At 32.9% G+C, this 23,325-nt stretch overlaps 3 protein-coding genes and 1 non-coding gene across 4 annotated transcripts; all 4 read left to right on the forward strand.

Moving 5' to 3' along the window:
• Positions 1–901: 901 nt before the first annotated feature.
• Positions 902–5,939, forward strand: LOC122581576 (30S ribosomal protein S9, mitochondrial). Its single transcript, XM_043753810.1, has 4 exons — positions 902–1,500; positions 3,730–4,170; positions 4,349–4,432; positions 5,519–5,939. The coding sequence occupies exons 1-4, from the start codon at positions 969–971 to the stop codon at positions 5,608–5,610; spliced, it is 1,149 nt and encodes a 382-aa protein (XP_043609745.1). The 5' UTR covers positions 902–968; the 3' UTR covers positions 5,611–5,939.
• Positions 5,940–9,930: 3,991 nt separating this feature from the next.
• LOC122582986 (benzyl alcohol O-benzoyltransferase-like) lies at positions 9,931–14,735 on the forward strand. Its single transcript, XM_043755419.1, has 2 exons — positions 9,931–10,428; positions 13,643–14,735. The coding sequence occupies exons 1-2, from the start codon at positions 9,979–9,981 to the stop codon at positions 14,594–14,596; spliced, it is 1,404 nt and encodes a 467-aa protein (XP_043611354.1). The 5' UTR covers positions 9,931–9,978; the 3' UTR covers positions 14,597–14,735.
• Positions 14,736–16,361: 1,626 nt separating this feature from the next.
• LOC122582266 (benzyl alcohol O-benzoyltransferase-like) lies at positions 16,362–19,235 on the forward strand. The gene is made up of 2 exons (XM_043754637.1): positions 16,362–16,985; positions 18,214–19,235. Exons 1-2 carry the CDS (start codon positions 16,440–16,442, stop codon positions 19,123–19,125), a joined length of 1,458 nt encoding a protein of 485 aa, XP_043610572.1. The 5' UTR covers positions 16,362–16,439; the 3' UTR covers positions 19,126–19,235.
• Positions 19,236–21,418: 2,183 nt separating this feature from the next.
• TRNAK-UUU lies at positions 21,419–21,491 on the forward strand. Its single transcript has one exon. It is a non-coding gene; the product is annotated as a tRNA-Lys (tRNA).
• The last annotated feature ends 1,834 nt before the right edge of the window (positions 21,492–23,325 follow it).

Below are 23,325 nucleotides of genomic sequence, written 5' to 3' on the forward strand. Positions count from 1 at the left end.
ACTATCTACTTGGCTAGAACGTAGTCGCAGTTTGTTGTTTTGATATTAGTTCCTAGTCAAACCATCAACCAAGTGACCTCGCCAAACCATGGTCGCCACACATCTTGATATCCTCACAAGAAGTCCCAATAACCTTTTTAGCTAAACATCTTGAGGTGGTCCGTGAAGGATTCAAATACGTTCACTTAATTTCCTTAGTAAATTGTGTAGTCTCATCGTATCTTATATTCTTTTTGTATTTTGAGTTGGTAATTTGTGTCTTACTATTTAAAAAATTTAACCAATTTTTAAATATGAAATAACATGCCACATACTTTTGTTGTCTCAATACAATGCATATAAAATTGAAAATAATCTACATTATTTATTTTTGCTTTTACAATACAGTGAATTATGTTATGTTTGATAACCAAATTGTGATCGTTTTTTATCATTACCCTTAGCTGCATATACTAATAGACATTTATGAAATGATTTATACTAAAACTTAACTATGTTAATCATTTACAGACGTGCAAAAACTATTTATCGTGCAAAAACTATTTATATTTACATAAGAATCACAAATAAAAAAGGATTTGATAATAAGATGATTTAATTAAAACAAATCAGTGATCATTTTGCGTATGACCCTTTAATACAAACCCAATTAACACAAAGTATGCTATAGTTATCGATATTTAATAGTATTCACACTTTAAAGAAAAATTAATTGAAACAAATTATCGATTTATGATGATTAACTTAAAAAAAAAAAGAGAGAGAAAAAATAAAACTTATAAAAAATTTAGAAAAAAAAAAAACTTTTAAGTCAATAAACCCCTAGACACGATGCAATTACGGAATTACCCTCACATTCACTCACTTCACTTGTAGTTTGTAGGTCAGTCAAACCCAAACCCAAACCCAAAACCCAACCAAACCAGAAACAGAGTAAAAAGCTCCCCAGAAAGACAAAATCCGGCCAAATGCTTTGTCGTCGATTAATAATCTCAAAAACCCTTCCTTTCTTAAAAAACCCATCTTTAATCTCATCTTCAAAACATCATCATTTGATTCAAAACAAACCCTTAAGAAATCCTCCTCCTTTTATTTCAAGATTTTTTTCTACAAATAATAATGGGTCTAATGATGATATCTGGAAAATCATATCACCATCAAATGAAGAAAACGATATATTTAAAGAAACTGAGGAGAAAAAATCTGAAAAAGAAATAATGGGTGGTGAGAATTTTGATATTGGTAATAAAGGAAAAGAAGAAGGGGTGAAAGATGTTGTTTGGAAATTTGTGGAGGGTGGAAATGAAAATGATGTTAAAGATGAGATTTTTGATATTGGGAATGATGTTAATGGTGGTGTTGATTTGGGTAATGGGGTTTCCGAATTTGTCGGGTTTGATGGGAAAGTTGAAGAAAGTGGTGATAATGATGAGAAGGTTAGTAAAGAGGAAGATAAGTTACTCGAAATCGAGGAGAACGCGTTAAAACAAGTACTCGAAGGTATACATTGATGCCTTTGTTTTTTCCTATTATGTGTATATCTGTATCTATATGTTATATTAGACAGGTTGTTTAACATATCTTACATTGCTATGTATAGTTTATATGCATACATATGTGTTTGTGTGTTTGTATTTTGTGCGTAGAATAAGTCGTAAATGCGAAAGACTAGGTAGGAAGTAGGACGAACTCGATTATTACAATTTGAAACACTTGCCTCTTTTACTTTGATGCACTAGTAAAGTGTGTCTAAGAGTAAAAATAACAGATGAAGTCGGGGTATCAATGTACTCTTTTGGGTGGACAAGACCGGGAGGACATGAGAAAGCATTATGATGGTTTTTATATTTACGATATTAATACCCCTTTTGCAACAGAACCCGGCTTTATATATCTATAGATACATAAATACATAACATATCCAGTGGTGGATCTATGAATTTGAGCTAGGGGGCATATATATTTATTTAGGGTTAAGTTAATAGTAACTTATGCAAAAGCATCAAAAACAATTGGGAAACTGCTTCAAAACAACAGCTTAGGAAAAACAATTTCGTATGAGTTTTTGGAGGCTTAAGTCGCAAAGGTGACTTGTGAACACAAGAAATTTGGGCGTTATGTTCACTTAGGAGATGTCACATTCTGTAGGGAAAAAAAAAAACTTTAGCAGGTTCGGGTGTTTACTTGGGGTTGGCCGGTATTTCACTTTCTCAAGTAATAGTCTTAAGGTTGGTTAGAAAGCCATCGATCGGAAGCAAGGGACAGGGGGGCATAATGTGTTGGACTGGGTTGATTTATAAGGCTTACTTTTGAAATCAGAAAAATATTCTGCAATTCTGGGTTGTGCTAAGTAGTGATTAAGGTCTGGTGTTCCCTCTGCCACTGTATCTATGTACATTGCCTCTGCCACTGTACATACATACATGTTTGTATGGTTAAGGTAGGAAGAATGGTGCCCCTGACTTTACTCTTTGATTCGAAGTAATTGACTCAGCATGAGATGCATTAAAGTGTAAAAAGTAGGTATCCTTCCTATATATATATATATATGACTATATGTATGATTTATGGTTTGATTATAGATACAATGGAAACAATGAATTTATATTAAATAATATTAAAAACCAAATGATAAAGAATACATGGACGCTTTTTTACCTATCCTGTACATATTAATCATGCTTCAAAACTTTCACGAGTTTTATTTTCTATGGGTATCTTGCTTGAGAAAAGGCGTGTCCCCTGCCCTTGCTTCCTCTCTTTCTTCTTACACATTCGTACCACAGTCAAACTTCCTTAATCCAGTTGTGATTACTAATTAATAAAAATCGTTGTGTAATAAAATAAAGTGTAAAGGATGCAGATGATAATTGGAAATCCAACATGGAAGTTTGAACACTCCATGGGATTCATATTTATAATTCCCCTTTCTGTAGACAAAGCTGATTTGGGGTTGACCAAGTGCCAAGCAGAAAACTAGTGATGAAATAGGAAGGTCAAATGGGATGATATGTGTACATATCTGTACAGTGTTATGATGTGACCAATGCAAAGGTTGCTAAATTTGTTCACAATTTACATTGGAGTTGAGGGCCGCTTATAGCCTTCTCATGATGTATATTGTATTTCATAAAGTCGTTTTTATATAGTTTTTGTGTTAACTTATGTGTTTTTACAGATCACGACTCATGAGAATTAACTGTATTCATTTATATCTCAGCCTGTAAACCTCGACCAGCATATCTATACAGTTATTAAACCATATAAGTTGTATGCCCTGCCAATTTTTAAGAGGTTGATTTATTGTTAAGAAGTTGACCAAGCCAATCTCCATCATTCATTTCTAAAAAGTTTCCACCCTTCATTATTAAGTAGATTTATTCCCCCCATCCCTTTCTTTATCAATCTACTCCCTTCCACCACACTCACTCTAATTCTCTGCCTGCTATATGGACAACTGCCTTGGACAATTGGTCAGCCATCGTATCTTCATAGCTACACGGGTTCACAATTAGCTTTTGAAAAGTACTTACTTCAATTGCAAAAGTATTCCTTCTAAATTTGAATTTGGAAACTAGAATTCCAAAGACAAAGTAATATGTGGTATCCAACTGTAAAAATGCCCCAAAAGTAGTACATGGGTTTTGAATTATACTTTAAATATCTATTGTCTATGCTTGTTGCATACTCTGTTTACACTTTTTGTAACCGTAAATTTCTTGACCGCAGGTCCAAATCATGCATTTGGTGATTTAATTGCTGCATCGGGAATCACAGATGACATGCTAGACAGTTTAATGGCCCTCAAGGACCTAGATGATGTCCCTGGATTGCCCCCACTTAGCACAATTGAGGATATGCGTTATCAAAAGAACACCAACAAGTCTACTAGAGCTGACATAGAACGACAAAAGCAAGAGGAAATTGCCAAGTCACGAGTTAGGCAAGTGGATAGTGAGGGTAGGGCTTATGGGACAGGGAAAAGGAAATGTAGCATTGCGCGTGTCTGGATTGAGCCAGGTGATGGTAAATTTGTCATCAATGACAAACAGTTTGATGCCTATTTTCCGATGCTTGATCAACGAGCTGCTCTTCTTCGTCCTCTCTCAGAGACAAAAACGTTGGGTCTTCTGGATATTAGTTGTACTGTGAAAGGTGGTGGTATGTCAGGTGAGCATATTATGTACATAAAATATGTTTTGTTCAGTTGTGCTACTGCACATGAAAGGTTGCAACTTGAACGGGTTTAAAATGGACATTTCTAATTTTGTTAATTACAATGGACATGATTTATGTACTTCCGTGTACTTGGAGGCTTGAGTCTAAATCTCATAAGTGCATGAAACAGGTCAAATTGGCGCAATCCGTCTTGGCATGAGTAGGGCATTGCAGAACTGGGCACCGGATCAGTTCCGTCCTCCTTTGAAAGAAGGTATTATTGTTGTTTTGTGTATACTTGAACATTTTATGCATGTTAGTTTTGGAGCTTGTTATATCTAAGGAATTAATGCTCGTATCTTTTGGTTATCTGTAGTTATTTGATCAACTATGTTTTAGATGATAGCTAAGTTTCTTGGAAAAATGCATTAGAATCTCATATATTGATTGTTATCGTAGTTCCTTTGTCCCATTAAAAGTGCAACAATGTGGTTTAGCATATAGCTTACAAATTGTTTGGCATGCAGCCTGATAACTTTTTTGGCACAATCAAATGTTAAATATGCATGTTATTAAGGACCAATAATTTACAAAAAATTTTTGAATGAATATCAGTGTTATGAAGGTCAGAAGGTGGTTACGAGTTTTAGCTCGTAAGATCTTTTATATATATATATAAACATGTCTCAAAAAGCATGTGCCTCATGTTGCAATGTCAATTACTAAAAAGTTAATGCATGGTACTTTATAGAGAAATTTAGCGACATTTGTACATGTTTTTGACATCTAGGTACAATCCAATACAATATGCTTTATAACACATATCTGAGCGAACTTTTTGTGTGAGAGGATTATCGGTTTCTATGACTTTTGATCAATTTGTCATGCTAGATCATTTTAGGTATAAAGTTCACAGTTCATGTGTCTTCAGCACCTCTGTCCCATATGTAAACTTACTCCTTCATGTGAATTGTATCACCTAGAGGTGGCAAAATAGATGTGTTGGGCGGATGGATGGTGAGTTAAAACGATTTAGCTGTGATCCCCCTTTTTGTAAATTAAACACACAAATCATATATTAGAGCAACAGCAACAACAATAAAAAATGTATGATTTGTCCGAATAAACCAAATTAGGAGTTTGAAAACATTTGAATAACAATTTTGGTGGCTTTCGATATGAATGGGCTACTTAGCTGAACTTTCAGTTTGGCTAATTGAAAAGTTGGAGAACCTAACCCAAATCGACCCACTTTCAAGTAAATGGTTGTTGGTTGAAACTATGGTAGTATTGCTCTAGTCTACATGGTTCATTGATACATTAAGTTATGTTGTAACTTGTGATATGTGCTGTTTGGCAGCTGGTTTCTTGACCAGAGACTCGAGAATTGTGGAAAGGAAGAAACCTGGTAAGGCCAAAGCAAGAAAGAGCTTCCAGTGGGTCAAGCGTTGATCGGTTTTTATGTTATCTGCACTTCTAATATCGCAAACAACTCAGATGCACGATGTAAGCTAAAAGCATACACATATTGCTTCATGATTACAAGATCCCAGCTTACAACATTATCATATAATCACCTTTTTGAAGTTGGTAAACTTTGTTTGTTGTCTCTAGTAACTTAGAGTTTGGTTGAAGTAGTTACTGGTTTCTAGCAGTTTTTAGGTTCCATTGCAAGAACCACAAAAGTAATAATTTTGTTATTGGATTATCGTTCAGTTGCAAGCAGAGACACACTTTACAAATTGGTTACTATTTTCTTGTATGGTAGAACTATTCGGTTAGTGCTTTTATAACAAAATATGAGCAGCTCTGACCAGTGATTTGAACTGAGATTACAATGCTTGATAAAGAAGACAGTTGGACATGGAAGTATGGAACTAACCAACAACTAATATGCACAGCTTGATTTATCAATTTACGTCAACAAAAGCATTGAATATGTCCAAAAAAAAAAAAAAACTCGAAAAGATGTGGTAAAACACATACTAGTTGTCATATTCATATACACGTGAGGTGCATATTGTTGCACATGAATCACAAAATTGAAAATGACGTTAACTTTTTAGATACAATGTTTGAATATGTATAGGGTTCATGTGATGCATCAAGTTAAGTTTTTTTTACTGATAACATGATTTTTTGTGGTTATTGTTGTAGGTAGTTTAATAGTAAAAAATGAATATTTATCTAAACTAGTAAAATTACCCGCACTTCGTTGCGGATGTTTAAATATCGTTAATAGTTTACCCCATACATAAAAAATATTTAAAACAATTTATTCAACATATGATCTGAATATAGCTTATCAAATATAAGTAACCAATAACAGGAGTGGGTTATTTTAAAACCACCTCTTATTTTAGGACCAATTAGGACATGTGTTTTTTGTAACTTACCTACCACCATCATCATCTACTACGATATACAAGACTTTTTTGTAAAAACACTAAGACTTTCCGGCGACGGGCCCATCGGAAAATCATGTGTAAGTTAACTTACACATAATTTTTCGGCGACGCGGTGGCTGAAAAATCATGGTGGTGGTCGGAGATAATCATTGTGGCGTGTAAGTTACAAAAAACACATGTCCTAAAATTGGTCTTAAAGTAACTTGCACCACCAATAACAATTTCTTTGTTATTATTATGTTGGAATATATAATAAGATATTTACGTATATTAGTTTTTGACAAACTATAAGTTTTTGTTTAATTAAAGAAAACATGATTACAAAAACCGTCATATAAATATGTCATATTATTTAGAACGAACTATAACATATCAACTACAAATCTACAATAAATTAACAACGTATAAAAGTATATGCTATCTAACATGTGGTTAAAGTAACCACAAAAATAACGTTAATTACAGAAGCACACTGGATAATATTGCCAAACGAATAATATTTCAACACTTGTAAGTAAGTAACATCGTATAAAAACATATGTTATTATTTAATACAAGATACTGTTAAAAAAGATTATTTAGTACAAGATATTAAAGTAATCAAAAATTTTATTTACAAATATCTTATACTATTTAGCACGAACCATAACATATGAATCATAGCAAAATAACAATGTATAAAAGTATTCGCTATTATTCTACATGCAGTAATAAAATAATTATAAAAGTTACGTTAATTACAGAAACATTACAGACATCCAATCCTAGGTGAACAATATCATAGCAACCACACTAAAATATGAACGTATAAAAGTACATGTTATTATTTAAAACATATTAAAGTAACCACAAAGTTAGACAATATGGAAACCATAAAACGACAGCTACTTTTCCATCATAATTGAGCTGTAGGTTAATGAATTACTATAAATTTTTTGAGTGTGAGTTTTATAATTAAGAAAACTTAGAGTCTGGTCTTTTTACTGAACATTTGATTTCCATCAGAACTAAAATAGTTTGATAACAATATCATTGACTTAGTAAATAATGTATTACTTACCCAAAAAAAATATTGAACTGATAAATAAATTCCAAGACAATTTTATCAAATTCTAGTAAACTAAGGGGGTGCCTGGTTAGTATTGGGGAAAAGGAAAGGGAAATGACAAGGGTAAGGAAATATAATGGAATACTTTATACACTATATTATCATTATATTCTTGGTGCTTAGTTCTCAACCTACAATCAATTCTCTATCTCTCTCTAATATCACTGTCCACCGAAATCTACTCCACTTTTGTTTTCCTTTGTTTCTTCTTTAATCATATATCAATATTATATTCCAAATCTTTGACCAACAGTATACTCCGATCCACTTTTGTTCTTTGATATCGTATTATATATATATATCATAATTTACATATATATATATATATATATAATATCATATAGCATATATCAACATCGTCTTTGACCAGCAGTATACAATGAGGATGGGTGATGTTGTGTCGGTGGTAATGTCAGATGGTGGTTGTTGGAGGTGATGTCGAGATGGTTGCCGGTGGTGATCTCAGATGGTGGTGGTTGTTGGTTGTCAGAGAAAGGAGAAGAAGGTGATAGGTGAGGAATAAATATCTTACCCCACAATTTATTGGGTAATGCTTCATTACTCATTTTTAAACATTGATTACCTTTCCTTTGTAGAACCAAGCATGTCATTACCTTTGTCATTTCTTACCCTTAAAAACCTCTAACCAGGCACCCCTAAAAAAAATAAAATTGTTGACCGTGTTTAGGTGTAAAAGGAGTTTAGGTGTAAAAGGATATTTCGAATCATTAAAATAAAATAATTAAACCCATTTCGACGTAAACTTTTTTCGAATCATGATGTAAAAAAAAAATCCCAATTTTTTCTAAATCTATAACAGTCGTCTCTGAGTATAGACCTCGGCCGAGCCAGAAAAAAGACCCCTAAATTAGACGCAACGATTCACATTACTAATTTTATTGAAGTTATTAAGTTATCAAGTATAAATTTATAGAAGTTTTATTGTACATAAACTATTTTTATAAAATGACGAAAAAAAATATATTAATTAACATAACAAAAGTTATTTTCAATGACATGTGAAAAAATTAAGAAATAAAATTAAAAAAAAAAAAAAGATTTAGTAGAATCCATATATCATCACTATGTAGTTTTATGAGGATTATTAAGATAATCTTTAAAAATAAATATCATTTTACAAATTATAGTTAACGGAACAAAAAATTATTACAATTGAATACATTGATACATATAACTTGGATACACTTATACACTGTATACATTAAATTAAAAGATATAATAGTATTTTATATTGTTATTTTATTGAAGAGTAGTCTAGATCTATAAAGACATTAGTATAGATCTACAAATTATAGTTAACATTAGTATAACTTGTGACTACATTCCAAGGTTGAAATATATATCTATATATAACTTTTATCACCCGTAAAGAGATGTGTAAGTGAACTTTTTTTATATAAGTTAAATTATATGGTTTAGTACTGTTTGGTTAATTGTTATGATTTGTAATAAGCTTAGTTAATTAATTACATATATATTTTCTATATATATAAAAAATATAAAATAAATCAGGTCCCTTAAAAATCCGGCCCTCCGGTCCGTCGTCCACTTTGTCCACCACCTAGACCCGCACAATAATAATAACAATAAAATATAAAAAAAATTTCATAAATAATAAAATCCACTAGTGTACAATCTTAAATTGTGAAGAAGAAAAAAAAATTCAGTCAATTTTTTCATACGCCTAGTTTTAGGTTAGTGTTTAGTGTTTACCTCAATTTCCTCGTTTTCTATAATTTGAGTATTTATGAGATGTAATTGTCATCCCGTACGTGTTTCACATCCTATAATTTCACGTCCACTTGTCAGGTGTATATTGTCAGTTTGTTACAACAAACAAATCACATGTTGCCTTTTCTTTTTTGGCTACAAATGTTGAAGTACAAGTTTTTTTTAAAAAAGAAAAAATACGAGTAATTAACTACAAATGTTGCGTTTTAATGTTTTTGATAGACATGTGCCAATATTAATAAAGGTTTGCTAAATACAGTCTTAAGGGTTGTATTTAACGTGCATAAATTATTTATACATTTACCATAAAAATCAAGGGGTGTACTTTTAATATGAAAAATACAAGTTGTTTTATACACGTTAAGGGCTATATATATTATTTCCCTGTTAACAATTACCAAAAAAGACAACGAAAACACGTTCACATTCAATCATTCATTCATTCATTGATTGGCAGTAAAAAAATTGTGCTCGATCGACCATCCTATTATAAATATCACCAATTAAGCCACCAATAACTAACACAAAAAAAAGGACTTAATTAAACCAAATATGGCACAACTCAGCTCAGATTCCTTGACCTTCACAGTTCGGAGACATGCACCCGAGCTCATCGTTCCTGCTAAACCCACGCCTCGTGAGCTAAAACCTCTCTCGGACATTGACGATCAAGAAAGCCTTAGGTTTCAAATTCCTATTATACATTTTTATCGTGGGGACCCAAAAATGGAAAATAAGAATCCAGCAAGCGTGATTAGGGAGGCTTTGGCTAAGGTGTTGGTGTTTTACTATCCGTTTGCTGGACGTCTAAAGGAAGGCCCAGCAAGGAAGCTGATGGTGGATTGCAATGGCCAGGGAGTGTTGTTTATTGAGGCCGAGGCGGATGTTACGCTTAAGCAATTTGGAGATGCTCTTCAGCCTCCGTTTCCTTTTATGGAAGAGCTCCTTTACGATGTTCCTGGTTCTAGCGACGTTCTTGCCTCACCATTGTTACTCATTCAGGTACGTAAAATATATGTATGTATAGTTCTATGGTGTAGTAAATGATACAATTAAGAACAACTATATGATTTTTTGTTATTTCATTCATTAATATATAACAACTAGATTATTGTCCCGCGTATTACGCGGGTAAATATATTTTTATACTTATATATATATATATATATCTAAAATACTATTTTCTTAATTAATACTTAACAAATTAAAATATTCAATTCCATTTTATTAACATTTGTTTTTTTGACCTTGATAATTTCACAACATTTGTTGTGTTGCTCATTAAGTCTTACTGATTAAATAAAATTTTCAATGCTAAAAGTTATTGTTTATCCATGTCATCATGAATATCTCGTTGTCATTCAGATTTTCATGTCATATCATAAAAATATCAATCATGACACATTCTTTAGATGGTGCCAAGGCATACAACCTTCTAAACCGAGTTGCGAGCTTGCCACCATCAAGCCAATGTTTATTCCAAAATCTTGTCTTATTTCACTCCCAACTGTTCTTTAATAATATCTTAATGAGGCTAGCAATTGAGTGTGTCTCAAAGAATGAGAAACATATATTTGCCTATATATTATTACCATTTGTTTTACACAGGAACACAGACTCAGAACCACGAATCACATTGATGATTTTAAACCTAATGTAATTCAGATTTTGAACCACATGTCATTTTCATTTGTACATATCAATTGTCTTCTAGTAGATCCACTACATTTCATTTTCCGAGTTCGACCCCCCTCCCCTTCTCCTCCCTTACCCCCTTCCACCAAAAAAATGAAGTTGTGATCTTTATCAATCGATCGAAATAGAGAAAAATAATATATCCTAAATACTTTGAATTGCGGAGTTAGAATCCATCATAAACAATGCATTAGTATTGAGATTAGATTTTATTCTAAAATAACTTTACAAAATTTATTAAATATAACCATGGATGAAGTCCCCACTCCAATTTGGTGAATCTTATCTTATTTTCACTCCCAACTGTTCTTTAATAACATCTTAAGGGGGCTAGCAATTGAGTGTGCCTCAGAAAATGAGGTTCCATATATTATTAACATTTGTTTACACAAAAACACAGACTCAGAACCATGAATCACATCGATGATTTTAAACCTAACATAATTCAGATTTTGAACCACATGTCATATCCATTTGTACAATATCCATGCTAAATTAAGAGTATCTAGACCACGAAAACCTAAACCACCCATTTTTTTACTTGACAATTGCCTTCTAATAGATCCATTACATTTCATTTTCCGAGTTCGACCCCCCCTCCTCTTCCCTTACCCCTTCCACAAAAAAATGAAGTTGTGATCTTTATCATTCGAACTAGAGGAAAAATAACATATCCTAAATACTTTGAATTACCAAGTTAGAATCTATCATAGACAACGCATTAGTATTGAGTTTAGATTTTATTCTGTAATAACTTTGCAAAATTTATGAAATATAACCATGGATATTGTCTTATTTTCACTCCCAACTGTTCTTTAATATCTTAAGGGGGCTAGCAATCGAGTGTGTCTCCGAGAATGAGGAACATATATCTGCCTACATATTATTACTATTTGTTTTACACGAGAACGCAAACTCAGAACCATGAATCACATTGATGATTTTAAACCTAACGTAATTCAGGTTTTGAACCACATGTCATATCCATTTGTACATATTAATGCTAAATTAAGAGTATCTAAACCACCAAAACCTAAACCACCCACTTTTTTACCTGACAATCGCCTTCCAATAGATCTATTACATTTCATTTTCCGAGTTCGACCCCCCTCCTCCCTTACCCCTTCTACAAAAAAAAAAAAATTGAAGTTGTGATCTTTATCAATCGAAATAGAGAAAAATAATATATCCTAAATACTTTGAATTGCCGAGTTAGAATTCATCATAAACAACGCATTGGTATTGAGTTTAGATTTTATTATATAATAACTTTGCAAAATTTATGAAGTATAACCATGGATGGAGTCCCCACTCCAATTTTGGTACAATGTAAACTTTTTTAAGGGTATTTTTATAATTTGTTCCTACAAAGTATTAATAAATAAAGAATACATACAATCATTGACTTTGTTGTCATAGGCCTCTTATTTGAAAGTACATCACTTTGTTGGAAACATTATGTTTGAGATAAATCCCTCTATTGGTAGAGTAAAAATTTTAAGTTGTTTTTATTTTTAATAAAATAGAAAAAAAAAGGTTGGAAAAGGTTTTTTTTCTTGTTTGTTTGGGTAAATGTACACTACATTGATAATATAATTGTATGTAAAAACGTTATATTTTTTTCAAATTCTTTTATAATAGTAATCACAATAGTCATGCATATTTAGAAGCTAAATTATATATCATTAATTTCGATAATTTATTTTATCTTGTTTAATAGAGCGCAACTTTTCCGTCACCACATGCTCCAAAAATTGCAGATCAATGTTAAAGGTTGACATTCCCAAAGTTGTCACTCACCTAAGCTAAACTCGGCCTTCTCAACACTGTCGTTGATAATTTCTAAACCCGACATTATATATATATATTGTAGATATAGATTGTTACGACATTATTAATATTCAATTTTATTTTATTATTGTGTAAAATATAGCTTATTATTTTTATTAATAAAGAATTGATTTATATGTTTTATATGAAACATATATTAAATATTTCAAATTAAAATATGTTTTATTTTTTTCATATGATATTAACTATTATTATATTGGATAAAATCTAAGATAGATAGTATTATTCTATTATTAGGATATATATTAGCTATTAATCTATTGAATATTTTATATTAAAATTATTGGGTAAACAGTGTAAATTTGTGATGAAAAATCAAAAAGTGTAAATTAAATATAAAGAGGGATTTTTTTGTATAGTTATAAAAAGTATAAGTATTAATATTGTCATTTAATAAAGATGAAATAATTAAATTTGATCTAATGGTTCTAAATCAAAGATGGAATCCATCCAAAGATTTTTGTTTGTTTATAAATGAATTTAAAACCTTGTTATATATATCTTGTTATATATATATATATTGGTAGATCAATTAAACATCAATAATTATTTGGCAATGAATTTTGTGTTGTTCCTTTTGGACCTCTATTTAAGGGTCTAACGCTATATATATATAGTTCAGACGGATTATTTTGACCACTAACTTTCAAGCCATTAATGTCGTTGACAGGTGACACGACTTTTATGTGGGGGTTTCATCTTTGCAATACGACTCAATCATACTATGAGTGATGCACAAGGACTCGTACAATTCTTAACGGCATTGGGTGAAATGGCACACGGTAAACCAACACCAACAACGATGCCCGTATGGCAACGGGAGTTGCTTTTCGCAAGAGAACCACCACGTGTGACATGTACCCATCACGAATATGAACAAGAGGACGCGGATACTAAATTCACAATCACCCCACAAGAGAATGATCAAATGACACAAAGGTCCTTTTTCTTTGGTTCAGCCGAGGTATCAGCCTTACGTAGGCTTCTTCCTCTACACCTCAAAGGGTGTTCTAAATTTGAGGTGCTAACAGCTTCCATTTGGCGTTGTCGTACCATTGCTCTTGAGCCTGGTCCTGAAGACAAGATGCGTATGATGTGCATAGTCAATGCACGTAAGAAGTTCAACCCCGCGCTCCCTTTAGGATACTATGGGAATGCTTTTAGCTACCCCGCTGCAATTTCCACAGCGCGAGATCTATGTAACAAACCATTAAGTTACGCGTTGGAGCTTGTGATGAAGGCCAAAGCCGAGGTCACTGAGGAGTACATGAGATCTGTTGCTGACCTCATGGTACTCAAAGGCCGCCCACATTTCACAAATATTGCTCAAAGCTATATCGTGTCAGATGTAACCAAAGCTGGATTTAGTGAAGTTGATTTCGGGTGGGGGAAGCCGACCTTTGCAGGGCCTACCAAGGGAGGAATGGGTGATCTGCCGCACGTGGTTAGTTTCTACGTATCTTTCGTAAACTCGATGGGTGATTCTGGAGTGGTGGTTCCTATATGTTTGCCGAGCGTTGCCATGGAGAAATTTTCCAAAGAGCTAAATAACATGTTTACGCGAGACATCACTACTGATCAAGTTCTTCAAGAATACAAGCTGATCTCTCTTTCAAAACTATAATGCATGATTTGTTTTAAAGAGTGCCCTTTACATAATATTTTAACGGTTTTGCTATTGATAGTCTGTCTTTAGCATATATAAAATAAAAGGTTGTACGCTACTTTTATGTTAAATTTATGGAGTGGCTTTATATATGTAAGATATCATCTTCTTTTTTGAAAGGGCGTGTATCCTTTGCTCGCAACAGAGGATCCAGCTTACGTTGTTTTAACCGGGTTCGCGCTAGAGTGCATCCTCACCCTCAATACCTAGTAAGAGGAGAAACTCTCAACTAAACCGCCCGAAGGCACGACGTGTAATTGAGATAAAACCCCGCCTCCTCTGCAAGACTCAAACCTGCTTCACTTGAGGACTTTATTGTAAAATTCATTCAAATGTTTTTCTCATCTCTCGAACTCGATACCTCCAGCATGAAAAGTTGGTGCTCAACCACTGAGCTATAACGAGAAATACTAAGATATCATCTTCTAATTGGGACTGTAATTCATATATTATAACCTATTTAAAGTAATTTGATGTTAAAAGTAAAATACAATTCCTTAAAGTATCCATAGCATTGTAGTATTATTAGGTGTCACTTTTAATATAACGTTTATATATAAATATGGGGGACCATATGAACAATAGTAATGGTAGATCAGTTGGTGTTATTGGCCTGTTACACTTCTTTTATTATAGGATGAGAGTTTGAACCCACTACCCACGTACTACTTCCTTTTTCCAATAGAATGGTTTTTCTTCTATTCTACATTTCTACCTTTGTTCATGATGAGACTCATCAACTATTGACTTTGAATTTTCCATCAGCCACATTTGATATTAGAGCGGTAAGTTGTAGCTTTTATTTTCTAAAAATATTTGGTATGATAGCTGTAGCTGCAATTTCAAGAGGTATTTGTTGTAGTTTTAAAGATTAAAATCTCATTCGAAAAGCTAAAGCTTATGAAACACTACCTCAAGTGGCATTTCATTTTGGAGTTTTTTCTTTCAAATAAAAGATAAAGCTAGTTACATCCAAACAAAGCTTTTATTATTTTAGGAGCTTTTAGTTTAAAATAAAAAGCTAAAACTCATGAAAAGCTTTCGAAAAGCTTGTGCCAAACATAACCATAATGAATGGAAAATGATAAATCCTTCTAACTAAACAACCTAATAATCTTCCTACAACATTCAGAAGATGACATGTGGTATCCAATAATTCTCTTTCATAATCTTGCCCTCTGATTTTTCCACATGTTATCATCTCATAATTATTAAAAGGATTAGTATGTTATTTAGTTAGGAGGATTAATCCTTTCCCTGAATGATAATGATACTTTATGTTGAAATGTTCAATAATTGCTTCAACCCATGTGTAGATATTAGCCCAATATTCAAGTCCATTTTCTTTGGGTTTTTTTCTCTCAATGTTGTCGTTGATTTGTGATCTCATTTAGGATTAGAAAGAATTACTTTTCAACACCTACTTTTAATTTTACCTCTAACTTTTACGTTTTCTAAATTTTATTATGACGTTTTCATTTCGTGTTTCACATCCTAATTTTGGATAGACTTGTGAGTTGTACATTTTTTGCACATTGGTTATATGACTGAAAAGGAAATTTTGCCTTTTTATGTGGCTATAAATGTTGAAGGACACCTTTTTCACATGTATAATAACCAGAAAAGAAAACGTAAAGAAGCTCACATTCATTCAAACGTTCATTATTAATTGGTAGTATAAATATTGTACCCTATAAATTTCACCTCCTGGCCGCGCCTTGTATCAAATCCATGCATCAACACAAACCTTAAAAACTAAGAGAAGTCATAAAGCTAGAGTATGTTTGGTTAGTTTATCACAATGAATAACTTTTATAATATATTGTACAAGTCAGTAAGACATATAAGTGGTAAGTATATCAAATGTGATGGTACCAAAATCACTCCTCGTAAACCAAGTACAGCACAACTCAACACTCCCTTGACTTTCACTGTTCAGAGACTTACACCAGAGCTGATCATTCCAGCTAAACCCACGCCTCGAGAACTAAAACCTCTATCTGATATTGACGATCAAGAAAGCCTTAAGTTTCAAGTTCCGATTATACATTTTTATCGTGGGCATCCAAAAATGCGTACAAAGAATCCAGCAAGTGTGATTAGAGAGGCCTTGGCTAAGGTGTTGGTGTTTTACTATCCGTTTGCTGGACGTCTTAAAGAAGGCCCAGCGAGGAAGCTGATGGTGGATTGCACCAGCCAGGGAGTGTTGTTTATTGAAGCGGAGGCCGATGTTACATTAAAGCAATTTGGAGGTGCACTTCAGCCTCCATTTCCTTTTATGGAAGATCTCCTTTATGATGTTCCTGGTTCTAGCAATGTTCTTGGCTCACCATTGTTACTCATTCAGGTAACATATATATTGGATTGTATGTATATATATAAGTGGTTGTACGTGGAACTCACATGAAGAAAGAGTCTTTCATTTCTTTTTGGTCATGAAGAAATTAAACAATCCTTTAGAATCAATTAAGCCCTACGAAATGTATATGTATATCTTTAAGATGTACTTGCTTGTTATAGATCAAACATCAATTGGGATCAGTGACGGAGCAGGATCTTCAACCTGGGGTCGCCAAACAGTTTTCATGATACTAACAAATGTAAAATTAAACTACAAAATTGAATTATAACAGACTGGGATTGTCAATTGTCTTTAAACTAAAAAAATACATGAAAATAGTACCTGAAAAATAGGGTTGTATAGAAATTGTGGGGTTACCATAGACACCTTTGACCACTACATAGCTCCACCTCTAATTGGGATTAGGGAAAGAATTTTCTGTTGTTCTTTTTTGACCTTTTTTAGGATCTAAGGGGGGTGGGAGTGGTTACCCCCTAAACCCAATCTTCCCCAAATTTCCACATCATCATCTTCCAATAAAAAATTTCCACCTCAAACTTTACCAATTCACCCCAAAATGGTGGCGCCACTCACCCCAACCCTAATTTCCACATCATCTTTTTTATTTTCATTTATTTTTACTCCACAATAAAATCACAAACTATATAAAATTAAAAAATATATTAATAAATAAAAACATACATATATATTGTTGAAAGAAAAACTAAAAAAAGGAGGGAAGGACTAAACCGTAAACAATAATAAATACATGTAATAAGTTTTCATATGTCAAAACTATAAGGTCAAAACTATAAGGGCTAAATATATAAATAAATAATTATAAAAAATTTAAAAATATTGGAAGTGGTGTGCCCCTATCCCTTGCCCACTGTCTCCTACATATGTATATACATATACATATATCATGTATATATATGTATGAAACTGCAAACTAGTCTATATATATTAATAAAAATTTTAAAAGAATAGTAAAAAGAGAAGGAAATCACCGTTGCAGGCCCACACTCGCGTTTCTCTTTCCTCGGTGAGACTACCCCAAAATTCATCCCTTTCACCCCACCCCGAGCTACCGGCGGCGGTGTGCCCGCGCGGTGCCGGGGTTCCCCGCACACTTCCCCGCAACCACTCCCACCCCTCTAACAACGTTATATATATATGGTTAAATACTTAGATCTTTGACCACTAACTTTCAAGCCATTAATGTCGTTGACAGGTGACACGACTTTTATGTGGGGGTTTCATCTTTGCACTACGACTCAATCATACTATGAGTGATGCACAAGGACTCGTACAATTTTTAACGGCATTGGGTGAAATGGCACACGGTAAACCAACACCAACAACGATGCCCGTATGGCAACGGGAGTTGCTTTTGGCAAGACAACCACCACATGTGACATGTACTCATCACGAATATGAACAAGAGGCCGAGGCGGACACCAAATTAACAATCACCCTACAAGAAAACAATCACATGACACAAAGGTCGTTTTTCTTTGGTTCAGCCGAGGTATCAGCCTTACGTAGGCTTCTTCCTCTACACCTCAAAGGGTGTTCTAAATTTGAGGTGCTAACAGCTTCCATTTGGCGTTGTCGTACCATTGCTCTTGAGCCTGGTCCTGAAGACAAGATGCGTATGATGTGCATAGTCAATGCACGTAAGAAGTTCAACCCCGCGCTCCCTTTAGGATACTATGGGAATGCTTTTAGCTACCCCGCTGCAATTTCCACAGCGCGAGATCTATGTAACAAACCATTAAGTTACGCGTTGGAGCTTGTGATGAAGGCCAAAGCCGAGGTCACTGAGGAGTACATGAGATCTGTTGCTGACCTCATGGTACTCAAAGGCCGCCCACATTTCACAAATATTGCTCAAAGCTATATCGTATCAGATGTAACCCATGCTGGATTTAGTGAAGTTGATTTCGGGTGGGGGAAGCCGACCTTTGCAGGGCCTTCCACAGGAGGAATAGGTGATCTTCCGTACGTGGCTAGTTTCTATATATCTTCCGTAAATTCTATGGGTGAATCCGGAATCTTAGTACCCATATGTTTGCCAACCGTTGCCATGGAGAAATTTGTCAAAGAGCTAAATAACATGTTGTCTTGTGACAACAAGCAATGATCGAGTTCTTTAAGAACACGAGCTGCTCTCACTTTCAAAACTACAAAGAATATACGACTTGTTTTAGAGAGGGCCTTTATATATAATACTGGGTAGTGATTTATATACCACCAACTTTTAGTCATACACCATCAAACGTGATCCTCGGTATTGTACAATACAATACTCTAAAGCACATTTAGTGGTGTACGTTAAAAAATAGGTGGTGTACAGATTATCATTCATTTTTATAATATATGTAATGATCGATGCTTTATGTTTACAAATAAGTCGTTTTATACAACTCTATGATTTTGTTTATACTATATGACCGGTCTGATTAAATTTTTTAAAACTTCGTAATAAACCGATCACCGTTGAGAATTTAAAAAAACATTTCTCTGATTTGAAAGTAAAGTGGAATACAATGTGAAATCTACATATTGAAATTAAATTATACTCGTGTATTTCATTAGCCCTCTACTTATAAGAAGTCGCGTTTTCTCATATTTTTCTAATATTCATCATGTTTTTACTCTCTTATAACACTCAAAGAACACCCCTTCCTCTTATTCTCCTATTTTTCCACTGACATCATCTTTTCGGGCCCCACTTTCCTTCACAAAATGCACGTCTAATGTTGGCACAAACCTCTGGACGCCGGCTTGGACGCAATCCCTGCTACTAGCTTCTTCGGGTTTGCTCGCGTCGGATGCAGTTAGATGCAAGGATTGGAAGTCTATAAGGAACGACCTTATGTTTAAAAGTACGAGAGCAAGTACCCGCGTGTTGCGACGGTGAGATAGTGGGTGATACCTAGGTCATAGAGTATGATAGGTTATAGGAGTTGATATGTCATAGAGTATGATAGTCAAATGTCTTAGCCGTACGGGCTCCGCTCTCGGGTTTAAAAATTTGTCGAAAGTATATCGAATGACATCTTTAATGAAAGAGCATGAATTTTTAAGAACACTCATACAATTTTTATAATTTATCGATGTATGGTTATTGAGATAAAAGATTTTGAATGAATTGGAGGAATAAATGATTTATAGAGGAGAGATTAAAAAGATGTTTGGTTGAGATTTAAGGAGAGAGAAAGGGTATTATAGTTATTTTAGATAAATATAGAATAGATAGGAGGGACATTTTGAGAAAGTACTTAAAATCAATATTGAAAATTTCAAATTCAATGTTGAAAATCTAGAGAAAATCTGCTTTAGATAATTTCTATTCTATCCACTGTAGCTACGGATTATGATTTTACAAAGATACTTTGCATGAAAGTTAGTTCATGAAATAATTAAACTTGATCGCACATCATGAGCAAAAAAACAAGCTGCGTAATTAGCTAGCCATATTTGTGCAGGGAGACGGGCCAATTAATAATCCTAGTAAGTTCAAAATATATATTGTACCCGAGAAAAGTTAATTTAAGGATCTTTTTAATTTAGGGACATCAGCGACACTTCTCAATCATTCATTTTTTACCATCTCTGACCACTACCACCACCATCATTTTCGATCACTGCCACCATGACTTACACATATGTGTAAGTTATACCACCACCACCACCACCACCATCACCATCATCCCCGGCCACCACCATGATCCTCCGGCGACAGCGACCACCACCACAACTTACACATGTGTAATTTACAACTTACATATATTTAAGTTAAGATGTCTCTAAATTAACTCACCATATTGTACCAACATATATGTCCTTCATGTAAGTTATATATATGTGACTATGTGTGTAAAACTTTTATTTTATCGTCTTGTACTCCTGCTCTCATGGAAGCATATATGTTGTGGGCTTTGTGTTATTTGTCGGGTCAGATTAAAGTCGTTGAACTAAATACGACTAGCTTAATTTTCCTTTCTAGAATTCTAGGATTTCTTAGTTACTTACTAATCTTGACTCTTGAGCGAAGTTCAAAAAAAATAAAAATAAAGTCTTGACTCTTGAGGATCTATAGGAAATTGTCATGCATTATAATTTATAATTGAAGTGTTTTATATTCTGATGTTTCGTAAGTCCAGACACAAATGAAAATAAATGGGTGTTTACATTTATACATTGAAAATAATCCTTAAAATTATATTTAGCAAAATGTTTAGAAAAACTTGCACTCCGGACAATGTATATATGCTAACGACTCTAGCAGTTTAAAAGCTTACGTTTTTGTTACAAAAAGAAAATCATCACATACAATATGAATATTTATTGGTGTGACATCCTTTATTTCTTTGTAAACGATATTACGCTTTTTGAAGTATATAAAAATTTAATACGGCACTTGAACATGAGCCGTTCTAGCTCAGTTGGTAGAGCGCGTGGCTTTTAACCACGTGGTCGTGGGTTCGAGTCCCACGGATGGCGTTTACATGATGTTCAATTTTATAACACAACTTTTTACAATCTTCTGATTCATAGTTTTGTCTCATAAAATAAGAATAAACTTTAGTTTCATTCAATAAGTTGGACAATCCAAGATACATTACCTACATTGTTAGAAAAAGAATGATCATATATATGAGTTTTCATACTGTCGCACTAGTAATTGGTTTCCTTGTATACTAGTTTGGTGTTACTGATCATGTATACCAATTATATGGGAGGTTTTAATTTAGTATATACATCTATAATTAAACTGATTTTATTATTGGAAGTCGTACGTAATATACTAATATTAATTAGTCAATTTTTTCCAATGAACTTTTGTATGATCTTAGAGATTTGTTAACTAGTGCCTCTAGTGTAATAGTTAAGAAACATTTAATAAACTTGTCATTTTCTTATTAAACAAAGATTATATTTAATGTGTATTAATTCAACCTAACAATTTCTATTTTTAAATTAATAATTAATACATATTTTTATATTTTAGGAAAGTTAGACTTCAACAAATACTTCATTAAATGCATCTTAACTACTACACTAGGGGCACTAGTTAGCAACTCTCATGATCTTATCCCATTTTTAACTCATAACGCAAGTATCTTTGATTGTAGTAGGTTATACAATTAATTATACACCATTAATACATCATTATCTCATCGTTATATATATATATATATATATATATATATATTACTCCACTAGTCCAGTTCATATTAAACCACTAACTTGTTTTCTTTTTTGACTTGTATGTTTTTGTTTATAGACAAATCATGATGTCTTGTAATGATTAGTTGATTACTAACATATTTTCATTACAAAGGTATATAGTATATATGTTACAATGAGCTTGATATTATTCATTATTCAGTATTCACTATGAAGAAAATATGATGATGTTTAAATTGAAAAAATATGAATAGTAACTTTGAACTCACTTTTGCCTAACAAATGCAAATCATTATGTACGTTGAGATTATCTTCATGAATGAATGTGGCATTTTAGGCCAATCATCATGCATATGCTTTTGTCGTTTAAAGTGGATGTGCCTTCGTAACTTGTCATATCCAGCACAACTGTTCATCACTTATTAATTGGTATCATTTTCACCGGCCAATAGCGAAATACAACATGAATTCATAACCTATGAATAAAAACATGAATTCATAATCAGTTGGACTGACATCTTTTGAGTTTTGGGGTAATTAATACAAATATAATACAATATATAGTTTTCTATTCAAGAATTTATTTATTTTAATTTTTTATAAAGGTTGCTATTCAAAATAGATAAAACTAATACATTTGCTTTTCAAAGAAAAAAATATACACATTTGAATCTTGAATCCTTGATAATAAATCCATAAGGACATGAATGTTAATGGGCCCGGCCCAACATCTGGGTTTTGAACTTTTGTTCATTCCGTTTAGTCGTTTACCATTTTCCAAATTTACTTTTATAGGTTTTGCTAACTAATTTAGTTATATGTTTAACATGTAAATGTTAAAACTAAAATTTTTGTGAAAATTAAAAAACTGGTCAGAACACGTTGTGATTTGAATTTAGCACATTGTACATGTTTTATAAAAACACATTGTGTTTTTCTTGTGTAATCTATAAACACAGTGTGTTAAGTTTTAAATCACAGTATGTTTTTGATAGCGCGTAAAAAATCAAAAAATTGTTCAAACACACTGTGATATGAACTTAACACAATGTGTTTTCTAAAACACATTAAAAACACATTGTGTTAAATTTATATCAAAGTGTGTTTTAGACAATATTCTAGTTTTTACAAAAAAATTAATTTTTAA

The sequence above is a fragment of the Erigeron canadensis genome, chromosome 9, assembly GCF_010389155.1.
Source record: "Erigeron canadensis isolate Cc75 chromosome 9, C_canadensis_v1, whole genome shotgun sequence".
Taxonomy (NCBI): domain Eukaryota; kingdom Viridiplantae; phylum Streptophyta; class Magnoliopsida; order Asterales; family Asteraceae; genus Erigeron; species Erigeron canadensis.